The sequence below is a fragment of the Phyllostomus discolor genome, chromosome 6 (genome assembly GCF_004126475.2).
Source record: "Phyllostomus discolor isolate MPI-MPIP mPhyDis1 chromosome 6, mPhyDis1.pri.v3, whole genome shotgun sequence".
NCBI classification, from domain to species: domain Eukaryota; kingdom Metazoa; phylum Chordata; class Mammalia; order Chiroptera; family Phyllostomidae; genus Phyllostomus; species Phyllostomus discolor.
Window position 1 is genome coordinate 18,563,965 of NC_040908.2, and position 13,413 is coordinate 18,577,377.

Genomic DNA, 13,413 nt, shown 5'->3' on the forward strand with positions numbered 1-13,413 from the left:
GCTGTCACCCACTTCCTGGAGGTAATCGTATCCTCACAACTTAAATGAGCACAGGTCATTTTGAGAAAGTGCTGAAAAGCAGTATAAACGTGTTCTGTGGATCAGGAGACCAAGTGCTAGAGTTAGCTTTGGCTACCAATGAGGGTGTGACCTTCAACAAGTGATTTAACCTGTTGATATTTTATTTTCCTCTTCATTGTAAGGCCATTGGCCTAGATTCAGAGTTGAAAATTCAAATACAACAAGTGCTGGCAAGGATGTGGAGAAACGGGAATCCTTTTGCACTGTTGGTGGGAAGGCAGGTTGGTGCAGCCGCTGTGGAAAGCAGTATGGAGATACCTCAAAAAATTAAAAATGGATCTGCCTTTTGACCCCAGTAATCCTCCTCCTGGGAATATATCTGAAGGAACCCAAAAGACTAATTTGAAAGAACACAAGCACCCCTATGTTCATTGCAGCGCTGCTTCCAATTGCCGATACGTGGGAGCATCCCTAGTGTCCACAGTAGATGAGTGGGCAAAACAACTATGGGGCGTTTACACAATGGAATACTACTCAGCCATAAAAAAGAGAAAGTTTTACCCTTTGCAACATCATAGATGGAACTGGAGACTACTATGCTAAGAGAAATAAGCCAGTCAGAGAAAGACAAATACCATATGATCTCACTTATACATGGAATCTAAAGAATAAACTGAACTGACAAGCAAAACAGAGACAGGCTCATACAGAGCAGGATGACAGCTAAGGAAGGGGAGGGGAGAGCATGGAGGGATTGAGCAAAAAGGAAAACAGACTCATGGACATGGAGAGCAGTGTGACTGTAGGGGGTGGGGAGATGGTATAAAGGGGTTAAAGGGTAATAGGAAAAAATACAATAAAAAAAAAGAAAGTTCAAATACAGACGTATCTCAGAGATACCATGGGTTCAATTCCAGACTTCTGCAATATGAGTTGTAATCTTTTTGCTGGTGGAGGATCTTGCCTTCAGTTTTTTTTAAAGCAACATTTATGAAGCACAATGAAACGAGGGAATCCTCTAGTCAATTTTCAGACCAGTTGGTTTCCCCTTTCCCTTTCTTCCCAGTGTTCTTGCCTAAAAGTTACTGTTAAGAATGATCACTCAGAGACAGTACTGGATTCCAGCGAAGTGGCAAAGAGCTTAAATTGTGTTCATTACACTGCGCAGCCCCCTTGGGTCAGGATACTTTTTGCCCTGTTTCCTCCCTCACCAAGAACCGTCATTTCCCCCCGCCGTGTTTGCGGTCATATTTGGTGGTTTCTGTTGCATTCTCTGAACGGATGGTGATCAGTTTTCTCTGGTATTAGGATTCTGTACGTACATATTCAAGACCAGTTTTTCTAAATTTCTTGGGCATTCTGTGTACTTAAAGTTTAAATTCAATGTGCATCTATGAATTAGGATATTTGTTAAATGAAAAGGTACCAGATTTCTTTCTTCCTCCTTCCCTCCCTAGCTCTTTTCTTTCGCTGAAGAAGAATAATTTAATGTTGCAGGAAAGTGGGTGCTGAGAGTGTGGGCTCTGGCAGGGGACATCCTGACCCTGGTCTTGCACCCGCAGGCTCAGAAGCAGGGAGTGCAGGGCCCGGCTGATGAGTGTGTAGCCCGGCTGGCTCAGGTGCAGGTACTCCTGCGTGTCCTGGTGGCTTATGGTACCATCTCCGTGCACAAAGCCAGCGTCAGTGTTCAGGAAGCGGGTCCGTGGCCAGCCAGCCCGCCTCTACCAACCAGCTCATTCACCCGTGGGTTTTTCTCATGAAGTAGATTAGGTTGCTGGCCCTTGGGAAGCAGGCCCGGCACCGTGACCTTGGTTTGGGGCTGCTGCCGGTTCACCGGTTGCACAGTGGCCTTGGTGCTGACAGCCACCTGCTCTCCTGTGTGCCCGTGGTTGTTTGTCCCCGCCCAGACCACTACAGTCGCGCTGTGTTCCACCTCCCCACTCTCCAGCTGCCACAGCACGTGCTGCGGGCCAGCACCACCAAGGGCAAAGTTAAGTTTGTGCAGAGGAGAGAGGAGCTCCCGCCAGACCTCACACTGGTGCAGTAGCTGGACCAAGGATTCCCCTATGCAGACAGCTTCAGGTTCTTTATCTTTGCTGTCAGCCACGAACTGGTGGTGCAGGGAAGTCCAGCCTCCGTTGCCCTGAACGCCCTGCACCAGCGTGGGCTTGCTGGCTGGGTTCTCCTCTCCAGCCACAGCCCTGAAAGGTGGAGATGGGCGGGGAACTCTAGCGTCCTTCAGGCAGAACGGAACCATTTGCTGCAGGGCGAGGAGCGTGCAGGTGGAACCAGCTACTCTGTATGTGTGTTACCCGATTTCTAACTGTTTTCCATTGTAAATTTGGGTGATTTTTAAAAATTTACTTCAAATTTGAGAAAAATAGTATTCATTTATGTTTTACTTTATTTTGGGGCCCTAATTCTATTTTAAATTAAATTTATCGGGGTGACATTGGTTAATAAGATTGTACAGGCGCAAGTGCACAGTTCTGTGACGCGTCATCTGTACGTGGCACTGTGTGCTCACCACCCAGCGTCAGATCGGTCGTCGCCGTGTGTTTGACCCCCTTTGCCCTTTACTGCCCCATGCCCCATCCACATTTTTGTGTAGTTTATTTTTGCACACATATTGTGATCTGTGAGATAAAAAGATTTATTAGTTTACAGTATGGTATAAATCTGTGGTATAGATTCATTAATGTATGGCATATACTCTGCTTACTGTTTGGATTATCCAGAAAGATTCTGCCTCATTCTTCAAGTCAATGGGATGAATCAACTAGGTTAAATAATGACTCTGCTCTGATGGCCGCATTCTTCCCAAGAATATTTGAAAGAACATGTTTTATTATTTTTCACTGAGATTCTCACATCTGCATTCAGCCAAATCTGATATTTTTGGAAGAATTAACTTTGTTCTATTCAGAGAGGAGTCCGCCATCTTCTCTCTCCTTCTGTGGTCTTTATTATATTTATTTTTCTCTTCCGTCAGTGTTTGCTGTCACAACCAAAGTTCTGGGCCATTCAGACGTCGGCACTGGCCCTGCGGACAAAGCTGGAGCGAGGGAGCACGCGCCGAGTGGAGCGGGCGATGAGGCAGATGCAGGTAGGAGCTCACGCGGCGAGTTCGGTTCCTCTTCCGACTCTTCACTGCTGTCGACAAACAGGCACGCACGTTACGAATCTGAAAGGATGGGATGGCTTTCATCGTGCTCGAACACACTGTTGTTGTTTAGAGTGTAGGTTTTAAAACCTGACTGCGTGGCTTCCAAGCCCCGCCCTCCGTAGCAGCTCCGAGTCCGCAGTGCTCATCCCAGCACTCGGCACGCCACCTGTGCGGGCCTCCCACACCGAGGAACGCCCTGCTTCCCTGTGCGCGTCAGCTGGGGGCGTCCCACAGGTTAACTCACTTCCGACCCGGGATCAGTCCAGACCTCCTGGCTGAGAGCTCAGTCCCACGAGGCTGTCTCCCACTTCAGATGCCCATCGCCAGTCTGGGTACTTCTGGCCGACTGGCTCTGAGTTGAGGGTTCTCACGACCCCTCCTCCTTCCTTGGTGATTCGCTCGAATGGCTCACAGAACTCAAGGAATCAATTTTTTTTCTTACTATTCTTGGTTTATTATAAAGGGTATTTATTATAAAGGATACAAAGAACAGCTAGATGAAGAGGTGCATAGGACGGGGCCCCAGCAGGAAGGGTCCCCAGTGTGGCAGCTTCTGGGTTTATGGGGTTTTGACATTACAACTCTCTGCTTTTGCCCCGTCTTGGCCTTGTAACTGGAGTCTCGCCACCTTGCCATCCAAATGCTCGTGATGAAGAGCGTGGTGCCCCTCCTTACCTGTGAAACAGAGCAGGGGAGTTGTTATTTCTGCCTCTGTGGGGTGGTATCTCAAAGAAAATCTTTTCACTCTCCTACCCAGAGTTTTTGGGAATTAGCCAGATCATGTGACGAGATGAATGTGAAATTTATCTAATTTTCTATCATTATGGAGACATTTACCTCATAACCTAAACTTTTGCCAGTTCCTCTGATTCAGAGTTTGATATTACTGTGTTTGTTGACGTTGCTGCATCCCTGAAGAATAAGAGGAAAATTATTTTAAAAATATGTGTATATATAAAACAATGTTTTACAAAATTTTCCATTTTAGTGTCTGTAAAAATCTGTTTCCTTCCTCAGCTGTGTAAAGCGATAAAATGATAAGTTGTTAAAGTGGAAAGAAAAATAAGCCAGAAGGAGCTCTTAGGGAAAAGCTTGGTCTTGTCGGGTTACAAGTTGGAGAAATGCAGGTGTGATGGGCCAGGTGACTGGCCCCGAGTTGCTAGCTAGGTAATGACAGAGTCTGGCCTGTAACGTACACAGCAGCAGGCAGTGATATTGAAGATCCAGGGGCAGGTTTGGAAGGGTTTCTAAGTGACACATGCCAAACTTCAAAATGATGCGTCACAGCTAAAGTTAAATGTACCAACCTCATCAGATCACAGAGGAGAAAGGAACTCCAGGTTGAGGAGAGCCCACTAAAAACACTGTATGTCAAGGGATTTCTTCTAGGCTGGAGTTCTTTCATTATTGCATGTTCCGTTTTTATTGCCCGGTATTTACTTACACCCTGCGCTTCACCAGTGGAGTATAAGGCAGTTGTGTTCTCTCCTGTCATTCAGCTTCCCCCTCCCCATCTGATGCAGATCCAAATACTACCATTTTCATAAGCTCACATCTTTCTTCTTTCCTTCTGCATGGTAAAAGCTGTGTATTATATATATAATCCAGATCTGAAACAATTAATTGAAACCACATTTATTCAAAGGGACCATCTTACTTATGTCTAAAACACCCACTCCCCCCCCAAAAAAACTGTACCAAATGTCATCATTGTTTCCTATCATGTCAACTGCTTTAACTTAGTGTTCAATCAACTCAGTCACTGAGGGTTAACATGAGATTATTTTATGTTCATTATTAAAATAATCTTGCTAATGAATGTTATTTAGCTGTCTCTTAAACCTGTTAACCTCAGTTGTGACTGTCTGCCCCTGCCCCTGCCTGTGAAGGTGATTACCCAGCAGGGATCTCTCCCTTCACCCTTGGACTTCTGGGAGGACATCACCCTGAATTGGGAATTTGAGAGTAAAGCCCTTTTCTGTCACTAGAGACTGTTCATTCTGCAATTTGATTTTCTCAACTGTGGTAGTTAGAGATTTCACAATTTTAAGCAAATTTAAAAATTTTAAATTTACTTTTTTTTTAGACAGAGGGGAAGGGGGAGAGAAACATCACTGTGTGGTTGCCTCTCACATGCCCCACACCAGAGTCCTAGCCTGCAACCCAAGCACATGCCCTGACTGGGGATTGAACTAGAGACCCTTTGGTTCGCAGGCCAGCGCTCAGTCCACTGAGCCACACCAGCCAGGCGTGCTGCTCTTTTCTGTAGAATGGAGAGAGCAGTCATGCCTACCTCATACACACATTGAGGCAGTAAGTGACCTAATATTTGTGAAACACTTGGACTAGTGCCTGATGTGGAGTAACCCTCAATAAATGTTGACTGTTATTATCCTCAGTTTACAGGAAGTTTAATTGCAAAAAAATAAAAGTGCCCAGTTCTTCCTAACTCACTAAAAGTGGTCATTACCACCTGAAAAATCTAAAAGCATTGGGATAATTACAATTCTTCTTGTGTAGTATGCTGCGTTATGCCATTGAGCGTTTCGAATATCTGAGATGTGAAAACATGTCTTCTACTCTGGTTCTGTGGGCCGCCTACAGTGAGGACCATGTGTAGCGTTTCAGAGTTATTGACAAGTCTACTAACATTACTCACGTGACTACAGCTGTGCTTTTGTTTGTTGGAATCATTATAACTAGTACTGTTTATTCAGAACTGTGTATAGTTAACTACCATTTACTGAGCACTCACATGCCAGGAGCTAAATATTCCTCATAAGTAGGCGTCATCTACATTTTGACTGATGAAGAAACTGAAGGACAGAAAACTCAAGTGGCTTACCCAGGATCTTATAGCTGGGCTGGAATTCTAACCTAGTCTACTTTGGATTTTGAAGTCCATGCCTTTATTCACCGTACTGTATTGTCCCAAAGGAAGCTATAAAAACTGGCTGAAAAAAGAAAAAAGAAAAGGATATCAGTATAGAACTTCATCTATGTAGGGCATCATGTGGAGGGAAGGGACTGGATGAGCACAGGCAGGAACAAGTGAATGGAAGCTTTTGTGAGAAAGGCTTGGGTTGCAGAGCTCAGTCTCTCGAGGCCTCTGGTTTCAGTGGATGGGAGGGCATCGGAATGCACATGATACCAGGACGTGGGGCTGTGGGAAGAGGATGTGCAAGTGGGGAGTGAAGCTGGCTTCTGCCGAGGCCAGGAGAGGGGGCTGCCCAGAGGGATGCTGATGGGCCAAGTCCAGGACGTGCAATCAGCAATAATTAGTCCATACATAGATGAGGTAAAAAATGGGACAAATGATATAAAACACAAAGTAAACATTACTGTTGGTAGTAAAAAATTTAAAAACCCTGGGAAGTTATAGAAAATTAAAAAAAAAAAGGTAATGGCCGAGGAATTTACTAATGGGATGGACGAAGTGCAGCCACTGAAAGCACAGTCCCAGAGGCACCAAATGATAACTTGGTCAGATTCCAGGCGGGGACATGCTTAAGTTGTTTGAACGCATTCAGATTATGTTGATTGAACCGACACGTTGGTTTTCCCTGGGAGAGCGCCCTGTGAACGCCTTCACGGCTTTATGCAGTGCTTCCCAAACCTGCCTCAACTATGAGTCACTTCCAGGTTGCTTGTTAAAATAGGGCTCTTCATCCTCGTCTCTGAGATTTGGGGTCCCGGGGGTGGTGGTGATTATGGATGCTTTTGGGAAAGACTGCCTTAGGCAGAGGTATGCTGTTAACTCTTTAGCTGCCCCAGGTGTTTCTCTGTCCCATGCCCAAGTACTTACAGAGCAGAGGCGAAAAGGGCACTTTCCAAGGTCTGAAGCCAGTGCTCTGATGTAACAGCAGAGCACATGCCAGGGGAACCTCAGAGGTGAGTGTCGCGGAGGGCTGCAGAGCCTGAGCCCCGCTGGAGCTGAGCTCTCTGGTGAACAGGCGCTTTGCAAAGGATTGAGCCCTTCTCAGGAAAGCAGGGTGTGATTGTTATTAGACTTCACTACTTCAGTTTTTCTTTTGCAAGGGTAATACAGTACTAGGTGTTTAAAACATCAGTTAGGTTTTAAGAGTAAATATTCGTTATTCTTTGCACTCTTATAATACTTGCAGTTGTAAACAGGGTGACTTGTGTTCTCCTAATCTTTTAAGGTAAAATAATAAAAAAGAACTCCTAAGTATTTCCATAAACACTAAGCAAGTACCAGGAGAGGCTTTTGGGAGAAAGTTGGCTCTGGGTGGGGTGTGGGGAAGGCCTGAGAGAGTCTGCGTCTAGTGGTCCTAAGGCAGCAGTGCTCCAAGGGTGATTCGTGGAGCCCTCAGGGTCCCCAGGCCATTTCAGAGTGTCCACAGGCCAAAACTGTCTTTGTGATGATACCGAGATGTTATTTACGGTTCACTGCGTTGATACGGAATCAGCAGAAGCGGTGGGGGTCAGACTGCTGGCCCCTTCGCTCCGGTCAAGGTGGGGGCACCAAACCAAGCCAGTAGTCATTGTACGCTTCACCGCCATGCCTTCCTAGCGTTAGAAAACAAAATTTAGCTGAGTATGTTTAAAGATGAAATTGGCTTTATTCACTCATCATGAACTGAGCAGCATCAAATATCTGGCGAAGAGAGGGGCTCGGAGGGTCTGTACAAATTGAAGGCTTTTATAGGAAGAGGGTGTGAGGCGGGAAGTTTCTAGCAAACAATGGATTGTTTCAGACAGTGTCACTTTTCTTTGGGGAATGGTGAGGTGTCTCCAAGGCAGATCACCTTACTGCTGCCCATCAGGAAACTCCAGATTGCCCAGTTAAAAGACAATATTACTTATAAATGTCTTTGATAAAGCAGCAGATATTATTGTCTTTATCCTTGTCATTGCGCCTTTTCAATACTCTGTGATGTGCCTGTGCAGAATGCTCAAGTGTGTGGCTGGGGCAAGAAAAAGTAGAAGTAGCTGCTTTTCCTACAGAACATGATTTTTGCCTGAAAGATTCCTGAAAAATTTTGGGTATTCAGACTTGGGTATTTGGCAGAAATGTTCTCAAAAATAAAAGAAGTGAGCTTATAACTTCAAGGAAAATAATCGACAGTATTTGTTACCAATGATAAAATTTTAAGCTTTCAAGAAAAAAAAAAGATTTTGAAAACTTGTATCTGCACCTGTGAACTTGGCAGCTTCCCAGTACCGTAACTATTTGGATGAGAGTTTTCTATTGATATTGTTGGTGATATTAATACATATAATTTTTAAGTAATATATGAAATATGTCAGCATTTGAAAGGTCTGTGCATTTTCCAAATGACTAATCCATGATGTTAAAAAAAATCAAGCATGAGTACAAGATCCATTCAAAGTTCAAGACAGACCGGTGAATGTTTTTTTGTTTAGACCAACAGTGAATTTTAATGTAACAGAGTATTTAATGTAACAGAGAAAAAGTTCATTGATAGAATGTCAAATTCCAGATTGCAGATAACTGAGGAGCCACAACATGTTGCATTTTGGTATACTCTCAAAGAAGAATATCCACAATGAACTAGAAAAGCTATTAACATACTCTTCCCTTTCCAACTAATACCTGTATAAAGTTAAATTTTCTTCATAAACATCTAACAAAATATCACATAGTAACAGGTTGACTGTAGAAGCACCTGTGAGAATCCAACTGTCAATCCAGGTGATAAACAGATTTGCAAACTGTAAGATATTGCCAGGCTTTTTGAGACTTTAAGAATTATATACAGGTGGAGCAAAAGTAGTTTACTTTTTGTAGTTGTTCTAGTAGTTGTTCGTATGGGAAGTAATACAATAATTAATAAATAATAATACAAGAATAAACTTTCATGTACTCACAACTGTAAACCTACTTTTGCCCCACACTGTGTATAGGTATTTATCATAAAAACATGTTATTTACATTAATGTAATAGATTATTTTATTTTATTGGGTTGGCTAAAAAGTCTATTTAGTTTTTTCCGTAGAACAAAAGACACATTTCATCTTCACCGATAACTTTATTGATTTGGCTATTTTGAGTATGTCAGCTATCTTGCACATGATATAATGTTGATTGTTCTCAATTAATGTCTCAGTTGATTGCTGTCCACTCCAACTGGTCTACCTGACTGTGGAGCATCGTCCAGTGAGAAATCTCTAGCACAAAACTTCATGAACCACTTCTGACACGTTCGATCAGCCACAGTACCTTCCCCATACACTGCATAGATCTTTTTGTGTGTGTTTTTGCCTTTCTTGAAATAATAAAGCATAATATGTCAACAGTGTTTCTTCCATCTTCAATATTAAAATATCTACACAAAAATTCACCAATTTTGGTAACTTTTTTTAATGCACACTGATATAACAGCTGTCTCTATAAAAGCTAACAAAATTGTTTCAAAGGAAGCTAAAGACAATAAGTGCTACTAGAATCATCTCACAGAAAAAGCCAAACAGACTTTTTGGCCAGCCCCCCAAAATGGATGAATAAATATTAAAAATGTTCTCAGTTGTATTTTCTAATATGAAAACTGTCACTAGGGTATATTTCACATAAACGAAAGCTCTTCGGAATCCCTCAGTAATTCACAAAACTTTGAAGAGGCCCTGAAACCAAAACATGGAAGAACCCCACCAGAGGCTTCTCGGGAGGGAGCACTCAGCACGGCGATCCGCGCCGACGCGGGGGCTGCCCCTTGGCGCTCACCTCCTTGCTCTGGACTCGTGAAAAAGGCACCTCGCTTTGCCCAGCCTCTGCCCCCGCCCTGTGGGCCCGGTTCCCGCCAGCCCCCACACTGCAGTCTCTCCCGTGTCTGGGGCAGGGAGCAGTGATGGAAAATCTGTGCCCTGACTCCAGTGTTCACGGGACTCGGAAAAAAGGCAGTTAAGTCGAGTTCTCGACATTTTTCCATTCTGAAGCTGCCATTTTATTTTCACAGATCGGATAAGCTCACTTAGTTATGACATAAGGTTTTAATGAAGCTGTCGACTTGGTCCTTGGAATCAGGCAGGCTCCCCTGTTTCATAGCTCATAACTCTGGGCAAGTCGTTTTCGTGTCTCTGAGCTGCGGTTTCCTGTGTGTCAGGTAATACTAGGTGAACAGTGGGTTTCATGGTGTTAGTAGGTGTGCTAATAGGTTTTAGTTCTCATTCTCGCTGTTCCTAGTGGCAACTCTCCCGGGCTGGGGAGTCCAAGGTGGCAGTTAGCCTGGCTGCCCTGCTTGTAAACCACTGTAGCCCGAATGGCTGCTGACTCCTGTGAAAGACCTGCTCAGCCCAGTTGTTGGATATATTTGATTAAGAACATATTTTTATAATAAATCTCACCTTCCTTCACATGCACACACAGATTGTACACCACGGCAAGGTGATTTGGCATAAGATCAGTCATACTTTTTAGATTATCAGCTAATTTCTACTTGGCTCTTTAGAAAGCTGATAAAGACTTTGATGTCACGCGAGCGAAAATGAACAGCCTTCAGTGAAAGGGTAGGTCCTTAGGGACTAGCTCTGTTCTTTTGAAGATATGTGTGCCATACTTTTAGATATGAGCACATAAATAAAGTCTAAATCATACCAGACCTTGTTCAGAATTGTCTTTCTGTACTAAATCATTCTCTGTGTGCTAATTTTAAAGTGTAGCTTTCATCTTCCCTGGCTTTGGGAGGAAGTTCTTTCTCTACTGAAAGCAGCATTAGGCAGAGAGGACACGCCATTGCTTTCGGGGAGGGGGGATATTCCTTTTCCCCGTTTCACAGAGATGCCCTCTGGCCGTGGTGCTGGGGCTCCTGGAGGGCCCGAGCGGTGTTACTGCAGGGGGCCGGGGGACCCACGTGCTCAAGTAGCTTCTCCTCAGAGGACACTCAGAGTGTGCATGCTCTGGGGCAAGGCTTGAGGAGGAAACACCTTTTTCAAAGGCGGGTCTTAAAACTTTAAGACAGCCTCATATCGCAATAGTGTATACACCATGAAGTTGTCTCTGGTGGATCCCAGTGGTTACTCCTGCCTTTTATGTTACTTGGCTCTCTCCCCACCTCCAGACTGAGCCCCGGGCCATCTCTCTTTACCCATTAGCATTCCCGTTGACCCACCCATCTTCTGTCGCCCTCCCAGAGTGCACTCTGTCTTGCTCTCAGTTCTGAATGATTGGTTTGGGTATATTTGCTTCTTTTTCTCTTTCTCTGTGATATTTCAATCTTTCCTTAAAGACCACCTCCTGCTTTAACTATGACCAAGTGTCCATGACATTTGGGTCTGAAATTTATGACATTTAGAAACTAGAAAGAAAATGGCAAGTAAAAGGGTGGGCATTGGTTTAGAGGTCATTTACCTAGATTTCTGAGTGTGGTGAAAGCTTGCAAAGTGTTGGCTTCTCACTGAGCACTTTGCTTATGACCACGTTTATGAGCGTGGATCCACACATAGCCACCGAGCCGTCACTCTCGTGCAGTCCCATTCTCCTAGTGCTCACCACCCTATCAGTATTTCCAGCCGGGTGGGCACTGGGTTTGCCCCTACGGAATGTACATGATACTTGTGTTCAGCCAAGGGTGCCTCGGACTAACAAACCACCTCAAGTGCTTGAAATAAAACAAAACTCTGCGTTTGTAATGCTCATAGCACATTGGGGTCGTGAAGGTCACTTGGAGGCCATTTCATAGATGGCCGCCACTGGGTTGAACGACTGGCTTGTTGGAGAGGAACCTGGAACAGCAGCCAGGTCCCTTCACCTACAGCACTGTTTCTCCTGTGAAGGGTCCAGTTTTTTTGTACGATGGAATCACTTACCGCGCCGTTACGGTCTTCTTATTTGTGTGAATGTAGTGCAGTTACTTCAGAATGAGTTGCTAGAAATAATTCTACTCTGAAAAATCCAGAGGTGTACTGTAAGTAGGTCCCTGATGTAGAGGAGATTAGCAAATAAAAAAAGGGTACTTTGAATCCAGTAGGGGGAGTAGGCCAAGAACAGTAAGTACGTCATCACCCTTTGCGTGTATTCATTGAGCGTTCTTAGTTTTGTTGGTAGGGGGGTCTTTGGTGGTGGTGGTGCTTAAAGTGCAAAGAAGTGTGTTTTGTGCAGGAGCGAAAGTAGGTCAGAATTCTGTTTTTAATCTTCACCGTTATCTGCATATGTCCTCATGGAATTCCTATGGCGCGTAACTGTGCCTGCGGAGGGGCTCGGTCCCGGGCTCCGGCCCCAGCAGACGCTGGTTCTGCGCTCTGTCCCTCCTGCAGTCTTTGCCCCCGGAGAGCCTCTGAGAGTGTCAGCGGCACTTACTCTGAGATCATCTACTGCAAGTACCTCAAAGTATCCGAGATGCATAACAAATCTGCTTACTAATAAATCAGCAAGTGTTTACTGAGTGCTTAATGTGTTTTAGCTAGATGCACTAACTACAGCAAACAACATGAGTTTTGTTTGAAAAGAAAATATTCACATGTAATTAGGGCTTCATAAAAGTAAGTGTTGTGATGTTGCTTTTGGCTTTATTATTATTATTAAGTAAGAATTAGGTTTTTTTTCTTCCAGAGAAAGAAAAAATCAATAAAGAGAAAAATTTGTGCCCCTTTTGATGAAGTAATTCAGTGAACCTTTTATTTATGTATTGTAACCATATGTATGCAGCCACAAGTTTTTCTTCTCTTTTCTGCTTCCTACAGCCAAACAGCTTTGGGCAGAAGCATGCAACCTTTTTGCTATTAAGTTTCTCTGAAGTAAGGCCAGAAAGCTTTAAAAATATTTTGACCGAGATGGTTTAGGAGTGTGGTTATGTCTCAATTTGTTCTGACTGACTTGATTGAATAACATCTTGGATTGTCAAACAAGTGATGTAATGAGTATCTTCTCATTCTACAGGATATTCTTAAGCTAACAAATGTATTTCCCACCTGGGATGATGGAGGGGAGCAGTTGCCCCGCTCAGAACCCAGTCTCCTAGTCTCGTGCTTTTGCTGGGCTCTGTTGGATCCTTGTCTTTTCCTTTCTTCTGAGGAAGCTTGGAATTGCTGCTGCTGCTGCTGCTGCTGCTGCTCTTGCTGCTTTTTTAGATTTCCAATTTTAAAAATTAATTTTGTAGAAACTTGAAACAATCTCACACTTACAGAAAAATTGCAGGTACAGCACGGTTTTCTGTCTGGAAGTATTGGCAGCTAAGTTACCAACGTGGTGCTTCACCATCCTCAGATACAAGGACCTTCTCCTGCGTAGCTGCAGTATGTGTGTTAA

The 13,413-nt window shown here is 44.0% G+C and overlaps 2 protein-coding genes across 3 annotated transcripts in view; one reads left to right on the top strand and one right to left on the bottom strand.

Moving 5' to 3' along the window:
- The window catches only part of TTC27 (tetratricopeptide repeat domain 27), a 139,198-nt gene that overhangs the window by 59,795 nt on the left and 65,990 nt on the right, over window positions 1–13,413 (top strand). Inside the window, exon 10 of one of the 2 annotated variants that reach the window (XM_028515689.2) lies at window positions 3,014–3,127. The exons of the other annotated variant lie outside the window; for it this stretch is intronic. Within the exon in view, the coding sequence (XP_028371490.1) occupies window positions 3,014–3,127 (114 nt within the window). The remainder of the gene's footprint in view (window positions 1–3,013; window positions 3,128–13,413) is intronic. 2 annotated transcript variants of the gene reach the window in all.
- LOC114500871 (platelet-activating factor acetylhydrolase IB subunit gamma-like) lies at window positions 1,373–2,409 on the bottom strand. Its single transcript, XM_036027827.1, is given in 2 exon segments — window positions 1,373–1,738; window positions 1,741–2,409. Coding segments are annotated over 2 exon segments (864 nt in total). The 5' UTR covers window positions 2,279–2,409; the 3' UTR covers window positions 1,373–1,412.